The sequence below is a fragment of the Panulirus ornatus genome, chromosome 28 (genome assembly GCF_036320965.1).
Source record: "Panulirus ornatus isolate Po-2019 chromosome 28, ASM3632096v1, whole genome shotgun sequence".
Classification (NCBI taxonomy): domain Eukaryota; kingdom Metazoa; phylum Arthropoda; class Malacostraca; order Decapoda; family Palinuridae; genus Panulirus; species Panulirus ornatus.
This window is the reverse complement of record NC_092251.1, coordinates 22,478,315-22,499,779: the sequence shown is the minus strand read 5'-3', so window position 1 is coordinate 22,499,779 and position 21,465 is coordinate 22,478,315. Positions and strand designations below refer to the sequence as shown.

At 41.8% G+C, this 21,465-nt stretch overlaps 2 protein-coding genes across 3 annotated transcripts in view; one reads left to right on the top strand and one right to left on the bottom strand.

Moving 5' to 3' along the window:
- LOC139757901 (electron transfer flavoprotein beta subunit lysine methyltransferase-like) overlaps positions 1-21,465 on the bottom strand; it is a 251,269-nt gene that overhangs the window by 143,139 nt on the left and 86,665 nt on the right. The gene's annotated exons all lie outside the window — the stretch shown is intronic.
- The window catches only part of LOC139757900 (uncharacterized), an 86,097-nt gene that overhangs the window by 41,823 nt on the left and 22,809 nt on the right, over positions 1-21,465 (top strand). The window contains exon 5 of the mRNA XM_071678835.1: positions 17,020-17,191. Coding sequence (XP_071534936.1) covers positions 17,020-17,191 — 172 coding nt within the window. The remainder of the gene's footprint in view (positions 1-17,019; positions 17,192-21,465) is intronic.

Below are 21,465 nucleotides of genomic sequence, written 5' to 3'. Positions count from 1 at the left end.
GGGGGTCAAGAGGAAGGTGCAAGGGTTGATAAAGAGGGCAAATGAGAGTTAGGGTGAGAGAGTATCATTAAACTTTAGGGAGAGTGAAAAGATGTTTTTGAAGGAGGTAAATAATGTGCATATGACAAGGGAGCAAATGGGAGCATCGGTGAAGGGGGCAAGGGGGGGAAGTGATAACAGGTAGTGATGAAGTGAGAAGGAGATGGAGTGAGAATTTTGAAGGTTTGTTGAATGTGTTTGTTGATAGATGGCAGATGTAGGGTGTTTTGGTCTGGATGGTTTGCAGAGTGAGAGGGTTAGTGAGAATGTTTTGCTTTAGAGAGAAGAATTCGTGAAAGCTTTGTGGAAGATGAAGTCCAGCAAGGCAGCAGGTTGGGATGGTATTGCAGTGGAATTTATTAAGAAAGGGGGTGACTGTGTTGTTGACTGGTTGGTAAGGATATTCATTATATGTATGGATCATTGTGGAGTGCCTGAGGATTGGTGGAATGCATGCATAGTGCCATTGTACATAGTGCCATTGGGATAAAGTCGAGTGTTCAAACTATAGAGGCATAAGTTTGTTGAGTATTCCTGGGAAATTGTATGGGAGGGTATTGATTGATAGGATGAAGGCATGTACAGAGCATCACATTGGGGAGGAGCATTGTGGTTTCAGAAGTGGTAGAGGATGTGTGGATCAGGTGTTTGCTTTGAAGAATGTGTGAGAGAAGTACTTGGAAAAACAGATGGATTTGTTTGTAGCATTTATGGATAGAGTTGATAGAGATGCTTTGTGGAAGGTGTTAAGAGTTTATGGTGTAGGAGGTAAGCTGCTAGAAGCAATGAAAAGTTTTTATCAAGAATGTAAGGCATGTGTATTAGGAAGAGGGGAGAGTGATTGGTTCACAGTGAAGGTCGGTCTATGGTAGGGGTGTGTGATGTCCCCATGGTTGTTTACTTTGTTTATGGATGGGATGTTAGGGAGGTAAATGCAAGAGTTTTGGAGAGAGAGATGAGTATGCAGTCTGTTGGGAATGAATAGGCCTGGGAACTGAGTCAGTAGTCGTTCGCCAATGATACAGCACTGGTGGCTGATACGAGTGAGAAACTGCAGAAGTTGGTGACTGTTTGTAAAAGTGTGTGAAAGGAGAAAGTTGAGAGTAAATGTGAATAAGAGCCATGTTTTTAGGTTCACTAGGGTTGAGGGACAAGTTAGTTGAGATGTAATTTTGAATGGAGAAAACTTGGAGGAGGTGAAGTGTTTTAGATATCTGGGAGTGGATTTGGCAGCGAATGGAACCATGGAAGCGGAGGTGAGTCATTGGTAGGGGATGGGGTGAAGGTTCTGGGAGTGAAGAATGTGTGGAAGGAGGGAACATTATCTCGGAGAGCTAAAATGGGTATGTTTGAAGAAATAGCAGTTCCAACAATATTGTATGGTTGCAAGGCATGGGCTATAGATTGGGTTGTATGGAGGAGGGTGGATGTGTTGGAGATGAAATGTTTGAGGACAATATGTGGTGTGAGGTGGTTTGATCAAATAAGCAGTGAAAGGGTAAGAGAGATGTGTGGAAATAAAAAGAGAGTGTGTTGAAATGGTTTGGACATATGGTTAGAATGAGTGAGGAAAGGTTGCCAAAGTGGATATATGTGTTAGAGGTGGAGGGAACAAGAAGTGGGAGACCAGATTGGAGGTAGAAGGATGGTGTGAAAAAGATTTTGAGCGATTGGAGCCTGAACGGACAGGAGGATGAGAGGTGTGTAAGGAGTGAATTGGAACAATGTGGTATACTGGGGTCAATGTGCTGTCAATGGATTGAACCAGGGCATGTGAAATGTCTGCGGTAACCCATGGAAAGGTCTGTAGAGCCTAGATGTGGATAGGGAGCTGTGATTCGGTGCATTACTCATGACAGCTAGAGACTGAGTGTGAATGAATGTGGCCTTTTTTGGTTGTTTTTGTGGCACTTCCTTGCTGAAGCAGGGAGTAGCAATGCTGTTTCCTGTGGGGTGGGGTATTGCCAGGAATGGATGAAGGCAAGGATGAATATGCACATGTGCATACATGTATATGTCTGTGTATATGTATATATGTTGATATGTATGCAGAACCTTCATTTCACCATGAAGAGAGATATGTGATAATCACCATTGGAAAGAGAAAATAAAAGTGGTGAGTACTTTCGTTTATTACTCTATTTGACAATGTAATTAACGAAAGTACTAACCATTTACATTTTTCCATTGGTGATTGTTGCATGTATATGTATGTATATATGCATGTATGGGATTTTATGTATTTTATGAGTGGATGGGCCATTCTTTTGTTTCAGTTTGTGGGAAACAGCAATCAAATATAATATTAAATTATTATTATTACACATAATCACTGTTTCCTGCATCAACGAAGTAGTGCCTGGACACATACGAAGAATGGCCCATCCACTCATATACACATATATGTACATAAACACCCATATACACACATAAACATACATATACATATCGACATATATGTACACACACACACATACATATACATATTACATAAACCCCATATACACACATACATACATATACATTATTTATTTATTCTATTTATTATACTTTGTCGCTGTCTCTCACGTTAGTGAGGTAGCGCAAGGAAACAGATGAAAGAATGGCCCAACCCGCCCACATACACATGTATATACATACACGTCCACACACGCACATATACATACCTATACATCTCAACGTATATATATATATGGGAGGTGAGTTTGAATGGAGAAAAACTGGAGGAAGTGAAGTGTTTTAGATATCTGGGAGTGGATCTGGCAGTGGATGGAACCATGGAAGCGGAAGTGGATCATAGGGTGGGGGAGGGGGCGAAAATTCAGGGAGCCTTGAAGAATGTGTGGAAGTCGAGAACATTATCTCGGAAAGCAAAAATGGCTATGTTTGAAGGAATAGTGGTTCCAACAATGTTGTATAGTTGCGAGGCATGGGCTATGGATAGAGTTGTGCGCAGGAGGATGGATGTGCTGGAAATGAGATGTTTGAGGACAATGTGTGGTGTGAGGTGGTATGATAGAGTAAGTAACGTAAGGGTAAGAGAGATGTGTGGAAATAAAAAGAGCATGGTTGAGAGAGGAGATGAGGGTGTTTTGAAATGGTTTGGGCACATGGAGAGAATGAGTGAGGAAAGATTGACCAAACGCGGGAGACAACAACAAAGCAAAAAAAAAATATATATATATATATATATATATATATATATATATATATATATATATATATATATATATATATATATATATATAATTTTTTTTTTTCATACTATTCGCCATTTCCCGCGATAGCGATGGTAGCGTTTAGAACAGAGGACTGGGCCTTTAAGGGAATATCCTCACTTGGCCCTCCTCTCTGTTCCTTCTTTTGGAAAATTAAAAAAAAAAAAAAAAAAACGAGAGGGGAGGATTTCCAGCCCCCCGCTCCCTTCCCTTTTAGTCACCTTCTACGACACGCAGGGAATACGTGGGAAGTATTCTTTCTCCCCTATTCGCCATTTCCCGCATTAGCAAGGTAGCGTTAAGGACAGAGGACTGGGCCTCTGAGAGAATATCCTCACCTGGCCCTTTCTCTGTTCCTTCTTTTGGAAAATTAAGAAAAAAAACAAGAGGGGAGGATTTCCAGCCCCCCGCTATCTCCCCTTTTAGTCGCCTTCTACAACACGCAGGGAATATGTGGGAGGTATTCTTTCTCCCCTATCCCAGGGATATATATATATATATATATATATATATATATATATATATATATCGTCCAAATGCCTCTCTCTTCTCTTTCACTAATAATCTTACTTCTTCATCCCACCACTCACTACCCTTTCTAATCAACCCACCTCCCACTCTTCTCATGCCACAAGCATCTTTTGCACAATCCATCACTGATTCCCTAAATACATCCCACTCCTCCCCCACTCCCCTTACTTCCATTGTTCGATGGACGATTTTTGCAGGGAAAAAATGCAACTGAGTGGGAGATGTATAAAAGAAAGAGACAGGAGGTCAAGAGAAAGGTGCAAGAGGTGAAAAAGAGGGCAAATGAGAGTTGGGGTGGAGAGAGTATCATTAAATTTTAGGGAGAATAAAAAGATGTTCTGGAAGGAGGTAAATAAAGTGCGTAAGACAAGGGAGCAAAATGGGAACTTCAGTGAAGGTGCAAATGGGGAGGTGATAACAAGTAGTGGTGATGTGAGAAGGAGATGGAGTGAGTATTTTGAAGGTTTGTTGAATGTGTTTGATGATAGAGTGGCAGCTATAGGGTGTTTTGGTCGAGGTGGTGTGCAAAGTGAGAGGGTTAGTGAGAATGTTTTGCTTTAGAGAGAAGAATTCGTGAAAGCTTTGTGGAAGATGAAGTCCAGCAAGGCAGCAGGTTGGGATGGTATTGCAGTGGAATTTATTAAGAAAGGGGGTGACTGTGTTGTTGACTGGTTGGTAAGGATATTCATTATATGTATGGATCATTGTGGAGTGCCTGAGGATTGGTGGAATGCATGCATAGTGCCATTGTACATAGTGCCATTGGGATAAAGTCGAGTGTTCAAACTATAGAGGCATAAGTTTGTTGAGTATTCCTGGGAAATTGTATGGGAGGGTATTGATTGATAGGATGAAGGCATGTACAGAGCATCACATTGGGGAGGAGCATTGTGGTTTCAGAAGTGGTAGAGGATGTGTGGATCAGGTGTTTGCTTTGAAGAATGTGTGAGAGAAGTACTTGGAAAAACAGATGGATTTGTTTGTAGCATTTATGGATAGAGTTGATAGAGATGCTTTGTGGAAGGTGTTAAGAGTTTATGGTGTAGGAGGTAAGCTGCTAGAAGCAATGAAAAGTTTTTATCAAGAATGTAAGGCATGTGTATTAGGAAGAGGGGAGAGTGATTGGTTCACAGTGAAGGTCGGTCTATGGTAGGGGTGTGTGATGTCCCCATGGTTGTTTACTTTGTTTATGGATGGGATGTTAGGGAGGTAAATGCAAGAGTTTTGGAGAGAGAGATGAGTATGCAGTCTGTTGGGAATGAATAGGCCTGGGAACTGAGTCAGTAGTCGTTCGCCAATGATACAGCACTGGTGGCTGATACGAGTGAGAAACTGCAGAAGTTGGTGACTGTTTGTAAAAGTGTGTGAAAGGAGAAAGTTGAGAGTAAATGTGAATAAGAGCCATGTTTTTAGGTTCACTAGGGTTGAGGGACAAGTTAGTTGAGATGTAATTTTGAATGGAGAAAACTTGGAGGAGGTGAAGTGTTTTAGATATCTGGGAGTGGATTTGGCAGCGAATGGAACCATGGAAGCGGAGGTGAGTCATTGGTAGGGGATGGGGTGAAGGTTCTGGGAGTGAAGAATGTGTGGAAGGAGGGAACATTATCTCGGAGAGCTAAAATGGGTATGTTTGAAGAAATAGCAGTTCCAACAATATTGTATGGTTGCAAGGCATGGGCTATAGATTGGGTTGTATGGAGGAGGGTGGATGTGTTGGAGATGAAATGTTTGAGGACAATATGTGGTGTGAGGTGGTTTGATCAAATAAGCAGTGAAAGGGTAAGAGAGATGTGTGGAAATAAAAAGAGAGTGTGTTGAAATGGTTTGGACATATGGTTAGAATGAGTGAGGAAAGGTTGCCAAAGTGGATATATGTGTTAGAGGTGGAGGGAACAAGAAGTGGGAGACCAGATTGGAGGTAGAAGGATGGTGTGAAAAAGATTTTGAGCGATTGGAGCCTGAACGGACAGGAGGATGAGAGGTGTGTAAGGAGTGAATTGGAACAATGTGGTATACTGGGGTCAATGTGCTGTCAATGGATTGAACCAGGGCATGTGAAATGTCTGCGGTAACCCATGGAAAGGTCTGTAGAGCCTAGATGTGGATAGGGAGCTGTGATTCGGTGCATTACTCATGACAGCTAGAGACTGAGTGTGAATGAATGTGGCCTTTTTTGGTTGTTTTTGTGGCACTTCCTTGCTGAAGCAGGGAGTAGCAATGCTGTTTCCTGTGGGGTGGGGTATTGCCAGGAATGGATGAAGGCAAGGATGAATATGCACATGTGCATACATGTATATGTCTGTGTATATGTATATATGTTGATATGTATGCAGAACCTTCATTTCACCATGAAGAGAGATATGTGATAATCACCATTGGAAAGAGAAAATAAAAGTGGTGAGTACTTTCGTTTATTACTCTATTTGACAATGTAATTAACGAAAGTACTAACCATTTACATTTTTCCATTGGTGATTGTTGCATGTATATGTATGTATATATGCATGTATGGGATTTTATGTATTTTATGAGTGGATGGGCCATTCTTTTGTTTCAGTTTGTGGGAAACAGCAATCAAATATAATATTAAATTATTATTATTACACATAATCACTGTTTCCTGCATCAACGAAGTAGTGCCTGGACACATACGAAGAATGGCCCATCCACTCATATACACATATATGTACATAAACACCCATATACACACATAAACATACATATACATATCGACATATATGTACACACACACACATACATATACATATTACATAAACCCCATATACACACATACATACATATACATTATTTATTTATTCTATTTATTATACTTTGTCGCTGTCTCTCACGTTAGTGAGGTAGCGCAAGGAAACAGATGAAAGAATGGCCCAACCCGCCCACATACACATGTATATACATACACGTCCACACACGCACATATACATACCTATACATCTCAACGTATATATATATATGGGAGGTGAGTTTGAATGGAGAAAAACTGGAGGAAGTGAAGTGTTTTAGATATCTGGGAGTGGATCTGGCAGTGGATGGAACCATGGAAGCGGAAGTGGATCATAGGGTGGGGGAGGGGGCGAAAATTCAGGGAGCCTTGAAGAATGTGTGGAAGTCGAGAACATTATCTCGGAAAGCAAAAATGGCTATGTTTGAAGGAATAGTGGTTCCAACAATGTTGTATAGTTGCGAGGCATGGGCTATGGATAGAGTTGTGCGCAGGAGGATGGATGTGCTGGAAATGAGATGTTTGAGGACAATGTGTGGTGTGAGGTGGTATGATAGAGTAAGTAACGTAAGGGTAAGAGAGATGTGTGGAAATAAAAAGAGCATGGTTGAGAGAGGAGATGAGGGTGTTTTGAAATGGTTTGGGCACATGGAGAGAATGAGTGAGGAAAGATTGACCAAACGCGGGAGACAACAACAAAGCAAAAAAAAATATATATATATATATATATATATATATATATATATATATATATATATATATATATATATATATATATATATATATATAATTTTTTTTTTTCATACTATTCGCCATTTCCCGCGATAGCGAGGTAGCGTTTAGAACAGAGGACTGGGCCTTTAAGGGAATATCCTCACTTGGCCCTCCTCTCTGTTCCTTCTTTTGGAAAATTAAAAAAAAAAAAAAAAAAACGAGAGGGGAGGATTTCCAGCCCCCCGCTCCCTTCCCTTTTAGTCACCTTCTACGACACGCAGGGAATACGTGGGAAGTATTCTTTCTCCCCTATTCGCCATTTCCCGCATTAGCAAGGTAGCGTTAAGGACAGAGGACTGGGCCTCTGAGAGAATATCCTCACCTGGCCCCTTTCTCTGTTCCTTCTTTTGGAAAATTAAGAAAAAAACAAGAGGGGAGGATTTCCAGCCCCCCGCTATCTCCCCTTTTAGTCGCCTTCTACAACACGCAGGGAATATGTGGGAGGTATTCTTTCTCCCCTATCCCCAGGGATATATATATATATATATATATATATATATATATATATATATATATCGTCCAAATGCCTCTCTCTTCTCTTTCACTAATAATCTTACTTCTTCATCCCACCACTCACTACCCTTTCTAATCAACCCACCTCCCACTCTTCTCATGCCACAAGCATCTTTTGCACAATCCATCACTGATTCCCTAAATACATCCCACTCCTCCCCCACTCCCCTTACTTCCATTGTTCGATGGACGATTTTTGCAGGGAAAAAATGCAACTGAGTGGGAGATGTATAAAAGAAAGAGACAGGAGGTCAAGAGAAAGGTGCAAGAGGTGAAAAAGAGGGCAAATGAGAGTTGGGGTGAGAGAGTATCATTAAATTTTAGGGAGAATAAAAAGATGTTCTGGAAGGAGGTAAATAAAGTGCGTAAGACAAGGGAGCAAATGGGAACTTCAGTGAAGGGTGCAAATGGGGAGGTGATAACAAGTAGTGGTGATGTGAGAAGGAGATGGAGTGAGTATTTTGAAGGTTTGTTGAATGTGTTTGATGATAGAGTGGCAGCTATAGGGTGTTTTGGTCGAGGTGGTGTGCAAAGTGAGAGGGTTAGGGAAAATGATTTGGTAAACAGAGAAGAGGTAGTAAAAGCTTTGCGGAAGATGAAAGCCGGCAAGGCAGCAGGTTTGGATGGTATTGCAGTGGAATTTATTAAAAAAGGGGGTGACTGTATTATTGACTGGTTGGTAAGGTTATTTAATGTATGTATGACTCATGGTGAGGTGCCTGAGGATTGGCGGAATGCGTGCATAGTGCCATTGTACAAAAGCAAAGGGGATAAGAGTGAGTGCTCAAATTACAGAGGTATAAGTTTGTTGAGTATTCCTGGTAAATTATATGGGAGGGTATTGATTGAGAGGGTGAAGACATGTACAGAGCATCAGATTGGGGAAGAGCAGTGTGGTTTCAGAAGTGGTAGAGGATGTGTGGATCAGGTGTTTGCTTTGAAGAATGTATGTGAGAAATACTTAGAAAAGCAAATGGATTTGTATGTAGCATTTATGGATCTGGAGAAGGCATATGATAGAGTTGATAGAGATGCTCTGTGGAAGGTATTAAGAATATATGGTGTGGGAGGCAAGTTGTTAGAAGCAGTGAAAAGTTTTTATCGAGGATGTAAGGCATGTGTACGTGTAGGAAGAGAGGAAAGTGATTGGTTCTCAGTGAATGTAGGTTCGCGGCAGGGGTGTGTGATGTCTCCATGGTTGTTTAATTTGTTTATGGATGGGGTTGTTAGGGAGGTGAATGCAAGAGTTTTGGAAAGGGGCAAGTATGAAGTCTGTTGTGGATGAGAGAGCTTGGGAAGTGAGTCAGTTGTTGTTCGCTGATGATACAGCGCTGGTGGCTGATTCATGTGAGAAACTGCAGAAGCTGGTGACTGAGTTTGGTAAAGTGTGTGAAAGAAGAAAGTTAAGAGTAAATGTGAATAAGAGCAAGTTTATTAGGTACAGTAGGGTTGAGGGTCAAGTCAATTGGGAGGTAAGTTTGAATGGAGAAAAACTGGAGGAAGTAAAGTGTTTTAGATATCTGGGAGTGGATCTGGCAGCGAATGGAACCATGGAAGCGGAAGTGGATCATAGGGTGGGGGAGGGGGCAAAAATTCTGGGAGCCTTGAATATGTGGAAGTCGAGAACATTATCTCGGAAAGCAAAAATGGGTATGTTTGAAGGAATAGTAGTTCCAACAATGTTGTATGGTTGCGAGGCGTGGGCTATGGATAGAGTTGTGCGCAGGAGGATGGATGTGCTGGAAATGAGATGTTTGAGGACAATGTGTGGTGTGAGGTGGTATGATCGAGTAAGTAACGTAAGGGTAAGAGAGATGTGTGGAAATAAAAAGAGCGTGGTTGAGAGAGCAGAAGAGGGTGTTTTGAAATGGTTTGGGCACATGGAGAGAATGAGTGAGGAAAGATTGATCAAGAGGATATATGTGTCGGAGGTGGAGGGAACGAGGAGAAGTGGGCAACCAAATTGGAGGTGGAAAGATGGAGTGAAAAAGATTTTGTGTGATCGGGGCCTGAACATGCAGGAGGGTGAAAGGAGGGCAAGGAATAGAGTGAATTGGATCGATGTGGTATACCGGGGTTGATGTGCTGTCAGTGGATTGAATCAGGGCATGTGAAGCGTCTGGGGTAAACCATGGAAAGCTGTGTAGGTATGTATATTTGCGTGTGTGGACGTATGTATATACATGTGTATGGGGGTGGGTTGGGCTATTTCTTTCGTCTTTTCCTTGCGCTACCTCGCAAACGCGGGAGACAGCGACAAAGCAAAATGGGGAGGTGATAACAAGTAGTGGTGATGTGAGAAGGAGATGGAGTGAGTATTTTGAAGGTTTGTTGAATGTGTTTGATGATAGAGTGGCAGATATAGGGTGTTTTGGTCGAGGTGGTGTGCAAAGTGAGAGGGTTAGGGAAAATGATTTGGTAAACAGAGAAGAGGTAGTAAAAGCTTTGCGGAAGATGAAAGCCGGCAAGGCAGCAGGTTTGGATGGTATTGCAGTGGAATTTATTAAAAAAGGGGGTGACTGTATTGTTGACTGTTGGTAAGGTTATTTAATGTATGTATGACTCATGGTGAGGTGCCTGAGGATTGGCGAAATGCGTGCATAGTGCCATTGTACAAAGGCAAAGGGGATAAGAGTGAGTGCTCAAATTACAGAGGTATAAGTTTGTTGAGTATTCCTGGTAAATTATATGGGAGGGTATTGATTGAGAGGGTGAAGGCATGTACAGAGCATCAGATTGGGGAAGAGCAGTGTGGTTTCAGAAGTGGTAGAGGATGTGTGGATCAGGTGTTTGCTTTGAAGAATGTATGTGAGAAATACTTAGAAAAGCAAATGGATTTGTATGTAGCATTTATGGATCTGGAGAAGGCATATGATAGAGTTGATAGAGATGCTCTGTGGAAGGTATTAAGAATATATGGTGTGGGAGGCAAGTTGTTAGAAGCAGTGAAAAGTTTTTATCGAGGATGTAAGGCATGTGTACATGTAGGAAGAGAGGAAAGTGATTGGTTCTTAGTGAATGTAGGTTTGCGGCAGGGGTGTGTGATGTCTCCATGGTTGTTTAATTTGTTTATGGATGGGGTTGTTAGGGAGGTGAATGCAAGAGTTTTGGAAAGAGGGGCAAGTATGAAGTCTGTTGGGGATGAGAGAGCTTGGGAAGTGAGTCAGTTGTTGTTCGCTGATGATACAGCGCTGGTGGCTGATTCATGTGAGAAACTGCAGAAGCTGGTGACTGAGTTTGGTAAAGTGTGTGAAAGAAGAAAGTTAAGAGTAAATGCGAATAAGAGCAAGGTTATTAGGTACAGTAGGGTTGAGGGTCAAGTCAATTGGGAGGTGAGTTTGAATGGAGAAAAACTGGAGGAAGTGAAGTGTTTTAGATATCTGGGAGTGGATCTGGCAGCGGATGGAACCATGGAAGCGGAAGTGGATCATAGGGTGGGGGAGGGGGCGAAAATTCTGGGAGCCTTGAAGAATGTGTGGAAGTCGAGAACATTATCTCGGAAAGCAAAAATGGCTATGTTTGAAGGAATAGTGGTTCCAACAATGTTGTATGGTTGCGAGGCGTGGGCTATGGATAGAGTTGTGCGCAGGAGGATGGACGTGCTGGAAATGAGATGTTTGAGGACAATGTGTGGTGTGAGGTGGTTTGATCGAGTAAGTAACGTAAGGGTAAGAGAGATGTGTGGAAATAAAAAGAGCGTGGTTGAGAGAGCAGAAGAGGGTGTTTTGAAATGGTTTGGGCACATGGAGAGAATGAGTGAGGAAAGATTGACCAAGAGGATATATGTGTCGGAGGTGGAGGGATCGAGGAGAAGAGGGAGACCAAATTGGAGGTGGAAAGATGGAGTGAAAAAGATTTTGTGTGATCGGGGCCTGAACATGCAGGAGGGTGAAAGGATGGCAAGGAATAGAGTGAATTGGAGCGATGTGGTATACCGGGGTTGACGTGCTGTCAGTGGATTGAATCAGGGCATGTGAAGCGTCTGGGGTAAACCATGGAAAGCTGTGTAGGTATGTATATTTGCGTGTGTGGATGTATGTATATACATGTGTATGGGGGTGGGTTGGGCCATTTCTTTCGTCTGTTTCCTTGCGCTACCTCGCAAACGCGGGAGACAGAAAATTTTTTTTTTTTTTTTTATACTTTGTCGCTGTCTCCCGCGTTTGCGAGGTAGCGCAAGGAAACAGACGAAAGAAATGGCCCAACCCCCCCCATACACATGTATATACATACGTCCACACACGCAAATATACATACCTACACAGCTTTCCATGGTTTACCCCAGACGCTTCACATGCTTTGATTCAATCCACTGACAGCACGTCAACCCCTGTATACCACATCGCTCCAATTCACTCTATTCCTTGCCCTCCTTTCACCCTCCTGCATGTTCAGGCCCCGATCACACAAAATCTTTTTCACTCCATCTTTCCACCTCCAATTTGGTCTCCCTCTTCTCCTCGTTCCCTCCACCTCCGACACATATATCCTCTTGGTCAATCTTTCCTCACTCATTCTCTCCATGTGCCCAAACCACTTCAAAACACCCTCTTCTGCTCTCTCAACCACACTCTTTTTATTTCCACACATCTCTCTTACCCTTACGTTACTCACTCGATCAAACCAACTCACACCACACATTGTCCTCAAACATCTCATTTCCAGCACATCCATCCTCCTGCGCACAACTCTATCCATAGCCCACGCCTCGCAACCATACAACATTGTTGGAACCACTATTCCTTCAAACATACCCATTTTTGCTTTCCGAGATAATGTTCTCAACTTCCACACATTCTTCAAGGCCCCCAGAATTTTCGCCCCCTCCCCCACCCTATGATCCACTTCCGCTTCCATGGTTCCATCCGCTGCCAGATCCACTCCCAGATATCTAAAACACTTCACTTCCTCCAGTTTTTCTCCATTCAAACTCACCTCCCAATTGACTTGACCCTCAACCCTACTATACCTAATAACCTTGCTCTTATTCACATTTACTCTTAACTTTCTTCTTCCACACACTTTACCAAACTCAGTCACCAGCTTCTGCAGTTTCTCACACGAATCAGCCACCAGCGCTGTATCATCAGCGAACAACAACTGACTCACTTCCCAAGCTCTCTCATCCCCAACAGACTTCATACTTGCCCCTCTTTCCAAAACTCTTGCATTTACCTCCCTAACAACCCCATCCATAAACAAATTAAACAACCATGGAGACATCACACACCCCTGCCGCAAACCTACATTCACTGAGAACCAATCACTTTCCTCTCTTCCTACACGTACACATGCCTTACATCCTCGATAAAAACTTTTCACTGCTTCTAACAACTTTCCTCCCACACCATATATTCTTAATACCTTCCACAGAGCATCTCTATCAACTCTATCATATGCCTTCTCCAGATCCATAAATGCTACATACAAATCCATTTGCTTTTCTAAGTATTTCTCACATACATTCTTCAAAGCAAACACCTGATCCACACATCCTCTACCACTTCTGAAACCACACTGCTCTTCCCCAATCTGATGCTCTGTACATGCCTTCACCCTCTCAATCAATACCCTCCCATATAATTTACCAGGAATACTCAACAAACTTATACCTCTGTAATTTGAGCATTCACTGTTATCCCCTTTGCCTTTGTACAATGGCACTATGCACGCATTCCGCCAATCCTCAGGCACCTCACCATGAGTCATACATACATTAAATAACCTTACCAACCAGTCAACAATACAGTCACCCCCTTTTTTAATAAATTCCACTGCAATACCATCCAAACCTGCTGCCTTGCCGGCTTTCATCTTCCGCAAAGCTTTCACTACCTCTTCTCTGTTTACCAAATCATTTTCCCTAACCCTCTCACTTTGCACACCACCTCGACCAAAACACCCTATATCTGCCACTCTATCATCAAACACATTCAACAAACCTTCAAAATACTCACTCCATCTCCTTCTCACATCACCACTACTTGTTATCACCTCCCCATTTGCGCCCTTCACTGAAGTTCCCATTTGCTCCCTTGTCTTACGCACTTTATTTACCTCCTTCCAGAACATCTTTTTATTCTCCCTAAAATTTAATGATACTCTCTCACCCCAACTCTCATTTGCCCTTTTTTTCACCTCTTGCACCTTTCTCTTGACCTCCTGTCTCTTTCTTTTATACATCTCCCACTCAATTGCATTTTTTCCCTGCAAAAATCGTCCAAATGCCTCTCTCTTCTCTTTCACTAATACTCTTACTTCTTCATCCCACCACTCACTACCCTTTTTAATCAACCCACCTCCCACTCTTCTCATGCCACAAGCATCTTTTGCACAATCCATCACTGATTCCCTAAATACATCCCATTCCTCCCCCACTCCCCTTGCTTCCATTGTTCTCACCTTTTTCCATTCTGTACTCAGTCTCTCCTGGTACTTCCTCACACAGGTCTCCTTCTCAAGCTCACTTACTCTCAAAAATATATATATATATATATATATATATATATATATATATATATATATATATATATATATATCCCTGGGGATAGGGGAGAAAGAATACTTCCCACGTATTCCCTGTGTGTTGTAGAAGGCGACTAAAAGGGGAGGGAGCGGGGGGCTGGAAATCCTCCCCTCTCTCTCTTTTTTTTTTTTTTTCCCCCCAAAAGAAGGAACAGAGAAGAGGGCTAGGTGAGGATATTCCCTCAAAGGCCCAGTCCTCTGTTCTTAACACTACCTCGCTAACGCGGGAAATGGCGAATAGTTTGAAAGAAAAAGAAAAGATATATATATATATATACACACAGACATATACATACATACACATGTACATAATTCATACTGTCTGCCCTTATTGACCCGTCGCCACCCCCCAACACATGAAATAACAACTCCTTCCCCCCGCATGTGCGCAAGGTAGCACTAGGAAAAGACAACAAAGGCCACATTTGTTCACACTCAGTCTCTGGCTGTCATGTATAATGCACTGAAACCACAGCTCCCTTTCCTTGTCCAGGTCCCACAGAACTTTCCATGGTTTACCCAAGACGCTTCACATGCCCTGGTTCAATCCAATGACAGCACGTCGACCCCGGTATACCACATCATTCCAATTCACTCTGTTCCTTGCATGCCTTTCACCCTCCTGCATGTCCAGGCCCTGATCACTCAAAATCTTTTTCACTCCATCTTTCCACCTCAAATTTGGTCTCCCGCTTCTCGTTCCCTCCACCTCTGACACATATATCCTCTTTGTCAATCTTTCCTCACTCATTCTCTCTATGTGACCAAACCATTTCAAAACACCCTCTTCTGCTTTCTCAACCACACTCTTTTTATTACCACACATCTCTCTTACCCTTTCATTACTTACTCGATCAAACCACCTCACACCACATATTGTTCTCAAACATCTCATTTCCAGCACATCCATCCTCCTCCGCACAACTTTATCTATAGCCCACGCCTTGCACCCATATAACATTGTTGGAACCACTATTCCTTCAAACATACCCATTTTTGCTTTCCGAGATAATGTTCTCGACTTCCACACATTCATCAACACTCCCACAACTTTTGCCCCCTCCCCCACCCTATGATTCACTTCCGCTTCCATGGTTCCATCCGCTGCCAAATCCACTCCCATATATCTGAAACGCAAAGCTTTTACTACCTCTTCTCTGTTTACCAAATCATTCTCCCTAACCCTCTCACTTTGCAAACCACCTCGACCAAGACACCCTATGTCTGCCACTCTATCATCAAACACATTCAACAAACCTTCAAAATACTCACTCCATCTCCTCACATCACCACTACTTATCACCTCCCCATTACCCCCCTTCACTTATGTTCCCATTTGTTCCCTTGTCTTACGCACTTTATTTACCATCTTCCAAAACATCTTTTTATTTTCCCTAAAATTTAATGATACTCTTTCACCCCAACTCTCGTTTGCCCTCTTTTTCACTTCTTGCAACTTTCTCTTGACCTCCTCCCTTTTTCTTTTATACATCTCCCAGTCATTTGCATTATTTCCCTGCAAAAAATTGTCTAAATGCCTCTCTCTTCTCTTACTTCTTCATCCCACCTCTTACTATGCTTTCTAATCTGCCCACCTCCCACGCTTCTCATGCCACAAGCATCTTTTGCACAAGCCATCACTGCTTCCCTAAATACATCCCATTCCTCCCCTACTCCCCTTACATCCTTTGTTCTCACCTTCCTCCATTCTTTACTCAGTCTCTCCTGGTACTTCCTCACACAAGTCTCCTTCCCAAGCTCACTCTCACCACTCTCTTCACCCCAACATTCTCTCTTGATTTCTGAAAACCTCTACAAATCTTCACTTTTGCCTCCACAAGATAATGATCAGACATCCCTCCAGTTGCACCTCTCAGCACATTAACATCGAAAAGTCTCTCTTGCGTGCCTATCAATTAACACGTAATCCAATAGCGCTCTCTGGCCATCTCTCCTACTTACATACGTATACTTAGGTATATCTCTCTTTTCAAACCAGGTATTCCCAATCACTAGTCCTTTTTCAGCACATAAATTTCCATTTACAACACTGAACACCCCATGTACACCAATTATTCCCTCAACTGCCACATTACTCACCTTTACATTCAAATCACCCATCAATATATCCCGGTCTCGTGCATCAAAACTACTAACACACTTGCTCAGCTGCTCCCAAAACCCTTGCCTCTCATGATCTTTCTTCTCATGTCCAGGTGCATATGCACCAGTAATCACCCATCTCTCTCCATCCACTTTCTGTTTTACCCATATCAGTCTAGAGTTTACTTTCTTACACTCTATCACATACTCCCATCACTCTTGTTTCAGGAGTAGTGCTACTTCTTCCCTTGCTCTTGTCCTCTCACTAACCCCTGACTTAACTCCCAAGACATTCCCACACCACTCTTCCCCTTTACCCTTGAGCTTCGTTTCACTCAGAGCCAAAACATCCACATTCCTTTCCTCAAACATACTACCTGTCTCTCCTTTTTTCTCATCTTGGTCAAACCCACACACATTTAGACACCCCAATCTGAGCCTTCAAGGAGGATGAGCACTTCCTGCGTGACTCCTTCTTCTGTTTCCCCTTTTAGAAAGTTAAAATAGTCAAACATGTTTTGACTATTATTGTCACTTTAGCATAATATTGATACTCTAATTTTGTGATACCAGGAAGAGCAGCAACTTGGCTTGTACACTCTCAGGTCATGGATCTTGGGTGTTGAGTGTAGATTTTGCTCCTGATCAGCTGCACTTTGTATCCTCATCTTCCGACCATACTGTCAAGGTTTGGGACTTTGCTCAACGCAGCTGTGTACATACCTTTAAAGATCACCATGATCAGGTTAGTCTTTACATGTCTAGTTTCATGTTACCATCAGTAATAATTATAACTTCAAAGTTTATCTGTCTGTCCTTCATCATTAACTAATTTGCCAACATCATTTGGTCAGTCAGGTACATACAGCCTGTATCCTCTCAGTTTACCCATACATATCCTCAGTCATATATATTAGTTATGAAGAACATTGATATGAAAACTATTTCTCTATACTACAAGCCTGTGATTAGTAATGGCTCTTATTGTGATGTCTTGCACCTGCAACAGTTGAGAATTCAGGCATAAGCTCAGACAATGATATTTAAGAGCTTATAATTGTGAGAGATGTGAAAAATATAAAGTAATTTTGGGCCAGCTTGTAGTCACTTCTGAACTTCTTCCAATATTCAAGCTCACCAAAGTTTGTCTGTGCTTTTACCAGTAACCTTTCCCTCCAGGTAAGTAGAGCCATATCACTATGTCTACAAAAAAAAATTGGGTTACTTAGGGGATTAAAACATGAAATGCTATCACTTTAGATGTGAAAGTATAAGTACCTAGGTTCAATACTAGCCAGAAACACATGGCTGTTGCCAAGTCCACTACCACTTTAAGCCCCCATAACATTTTCTAGTAAGTTTAACAAAATATTGTTTAAACTAATTGATTTGAGTCTTTGGTAAGTAGTTTTTTTGCTTACTTGTTGCATATATAGAGGTATTCTTGGTTTTGGCACCTTATGCTTCCTCCTCCTAAACTCAGCATCTAGTTGCAGGTGTCATTTATGATGGGTTTGTTTGGAAATTAAGTGTAGAAGGGAGGATATTGAGTGTATCTGTTCACATCTCTCGACTATCACTGCGTAATATATTTTTCCTTTTTTCTGGGTAATAAGTGTTGTTTTCTAATTATGTCTAAAAAGTATAGAAAATAGCTATTATTCCCATGAAACTTTGCTTTTTTTGACCAGGACAGTCATATTTTGAAATTTACCTGTTTTTTTTTTCAGAACATTCCAAATAGATGCAATGCTGAGTAGCTACTATAGAACTTTATAGAAGTTTCCAGTAATATAGATAGCAGTAAAATATAAAGATTCATTGCTAAGTAGCTGATATAGAACTTTCTAGAAGTTCCCAGTAATATAAATAGTAGGATCAATATAGGGGCCTTAAGCCAATCAGTTCAGTTTAGATCTAGCTGCCTAAGTGGATACATATACATACGTTTTTCCGAGATGGTACCTAGAGGCTGCAAGCATCTGGCAGATGCCAATTTTTCAAAACAAGAGTGAAAAAAGTATTCCATGGCAGCATCAGCTGTGCGAGGACTACAAGGGATATTTCAGCATGCTTCTCAGGGATCAAGACAAATTCTGGGCTCTTCATTTTACTTGTGAGCACTGCAAAAAACTGTGGAAGGTAAGATAGATAATTGTTGCTTGTTTGGATGGCAAAATTTTATAAACTTAAAGAAAATTATAGAATTAGATTTTTATTTTTTTTTTTTTAATTTTCAGTGTTACTGAGAAAAAAAAAATATGGAATATGTTGAGAGAATCTCCTACACATTAGTCATGGGTGAAATAAATTTATAAACAAATTTATAAATTTTCATACCCACAATTTTATAATGTTCTTTTGCAGGATGGTACAAAGGGAAAAAGAGAGACATGAAGTTTCCTGACCACTTAAGCAATTGCTGCTTCTGTTATGATGGGCCCTTCCAAACGTCGTACTGGCAAGACTGCACCTGCTATTACGTATTCAGACTTTCCATCATTCATTGCCCCGGTGCCATGTGGCCTTGAGCTCCCTGTACCCACTCTTCTGGAGAGAGAGCAGCCATTGTCAGAACAGACTAGCAAGTCAGAGGGGGAGGATATTGTAGATCCAGATTACAGTTTCAGAGTTGCAGCTGAGGAGAGAAATCCACACCATCCTAATCAAAAAGACCTCAAAGGCTTGATCAGAGATCTTGGTCTCACAAAGTCCAGTGCCGAGCTTTTGACACTTAGGCTAAAGCAGTGGAACTTGTTGGATGAAAGTGTACAAATTACAGATTAAAGGGAGTGTCACTTAGATTTTCCAGCTTCTTCACCTGACAAGATGGGCTCTGCTTCTACCACAATGTAACCAGTCTGTTTGAGGTAATTGGAAGTGCCTGTAACCCGAATGAGAGGTGCCTTTTTATTGACAGCTCCTACAGGAGCCTCAAAGACGTTCTGCTCCATAATGGAAACAAGTACCCGTCTCTTCCCCTGGCTCACTTGGTGCACCTCAAAGAAGAATACATTAGTGTCAAGACCTTGCCAGACACCTTGAAGTATGATCAGTACAGCTGGGAGGTCATCAGAGACTTCAAAAAGGTGGCATTCCTGATGGGTCACAAAGTTGGTTTTACCAAGTGTCCCTGCCTTTGGGACAGCAGGGACACCACAGCATACTACCTCAGGCAGGACTGGCCACAGCAGACCAAATTCTCTATGGGGATGAACAACATCAATGGGAGCCACTGGTGGACCCCCAGAAGGTGTTGATGCCCACTGTACATAAAATTAGGCCTTATGAAACAATTTGTCACAGCTCTAGATAAGGAATATGCAGCCTTCAAGTACCTTCAAGACTTCTTCCCGAAGCTGTCTGAAGCAAAGGTCAAAGCCGGTGTTTTCGTCAGACCACAGATAGAGAAGATCCTGGAGTGCAAGGAATACTCCTAGAAGCTCACTAGGAAGGAGAAAGCAGCTTGATACAGCTTTGTCGCAGTGGTTCGGGGCTTCCTGGGTAATCACAAGGCCGAAAACTATGAGGAACTTGTTGAGACTACAGTTAAGAACTATGTAAAAATGGGCTCCAGGATGTCCCTCAAAGTCCATATCCTTGACACTCATCTTGATAAATTCAAGGAGAACATCGGAGCTTATTCAGAGTAGCAAGGCCATCACTTCCATCAGGATATACTGGACTTTGAATGCCACTACCAAGGAACAGATAATGAGAACATGATGGAAGATTATATTTGGGATCTGACTCATTAAAGTGATTTACATTACAGTTGTAAATCTCAAAAAACTATATATTTATTTATCCATTATACTTAATTGCTGTTTCCCATATCAGCGAGGTAGTGCCAGGAAACAGTTGAAGAATAGCCCATCCTCTTGTATATTGAATTCATTATTATTATACTTCGTTGCTGTCTCCCACGTCAGCGAGGTAGTGCAAGGAAACAGACAAAAGAATGGCCCAACCCACCCACATACACATGTATATACATACACGCCCACACACGCACAGAAACATACCTATACATTTCAAGACGGCAGGTTTGGATGGTATTGCAGTGGAATTTATTAAAATAAGGGGGTGACTGTGTTGTTGACTGGTTGGTAAGGATATTCAATGTATGTATGGCTCGTGGTGAAGTGTCTGAGGATTGGCGGAATGCATGCATAGTGCCATTGTACAAAGGCAAAGGGGATAGGGGTGAGTGTTCAAATTACAGAGGTATAGGTTTGTTGAGTATTCCTGGGAAATTATACAGGAGGGTATTAATTGAGAGGGTGAAGGTATGTACAGAGCATCAGATTGGAAAAGAGCAGTGTGGTTTCAGAAGTGGTAGATGTGTGGATCAGGTGTATGCTTTGAAGAATGTATGAGAAATACTTAGAAAAACAATTGGATTTGTATGTAGCATTTATGGATCTGGAGAAGGCATATGATAAAGAGTTGATAGAGATGCTCTGCAGAAGGTGTTAAGAGTATATGGTGTAGGAGGCAAATTGCTAGAAGCAGTGAAAATTTTTCATCAAGGATGTAAGGCATGTGTACGAGTAGGAAGAGAGGAAAGTGATTGGTTCTTAGTGAATGTCAGTTTGCGGCACGGGTGCGTGATGTCTCCATGGTAGTTTAATTTAATTTGTTTATGAATGGGGTTGTTAGGGATGTGAATGTAAGAGTTTTGGAGAGAGGGGCAAGTATGCAGTTTGAGAGGGCTTGGGAAGTGAGTCAGTTGTTGTTCACTGATGATACAGCACTGATGGATGATTCAGGTGAGAAACTGCAGAAGCTGGTGACTGAGTTTGGTAAAGTGTGTGAAAGAAGAAAGCTGAGAGTAAATGTGAATAAGAGCAAGGTTATTAGGTACAGTACAGTTGAGGGACAAGTGAATTGGGAGGTAAGTTTGAATGGAGAAAAACAGCTGGAAGTGAAGTGTTTTAGATATCTGGGAGTAGATTTGGCAGCAGAAGGAACCATGGAAGTGAGTCACGGGGCAAATTTCTGGAAGCGTTGAAAAAT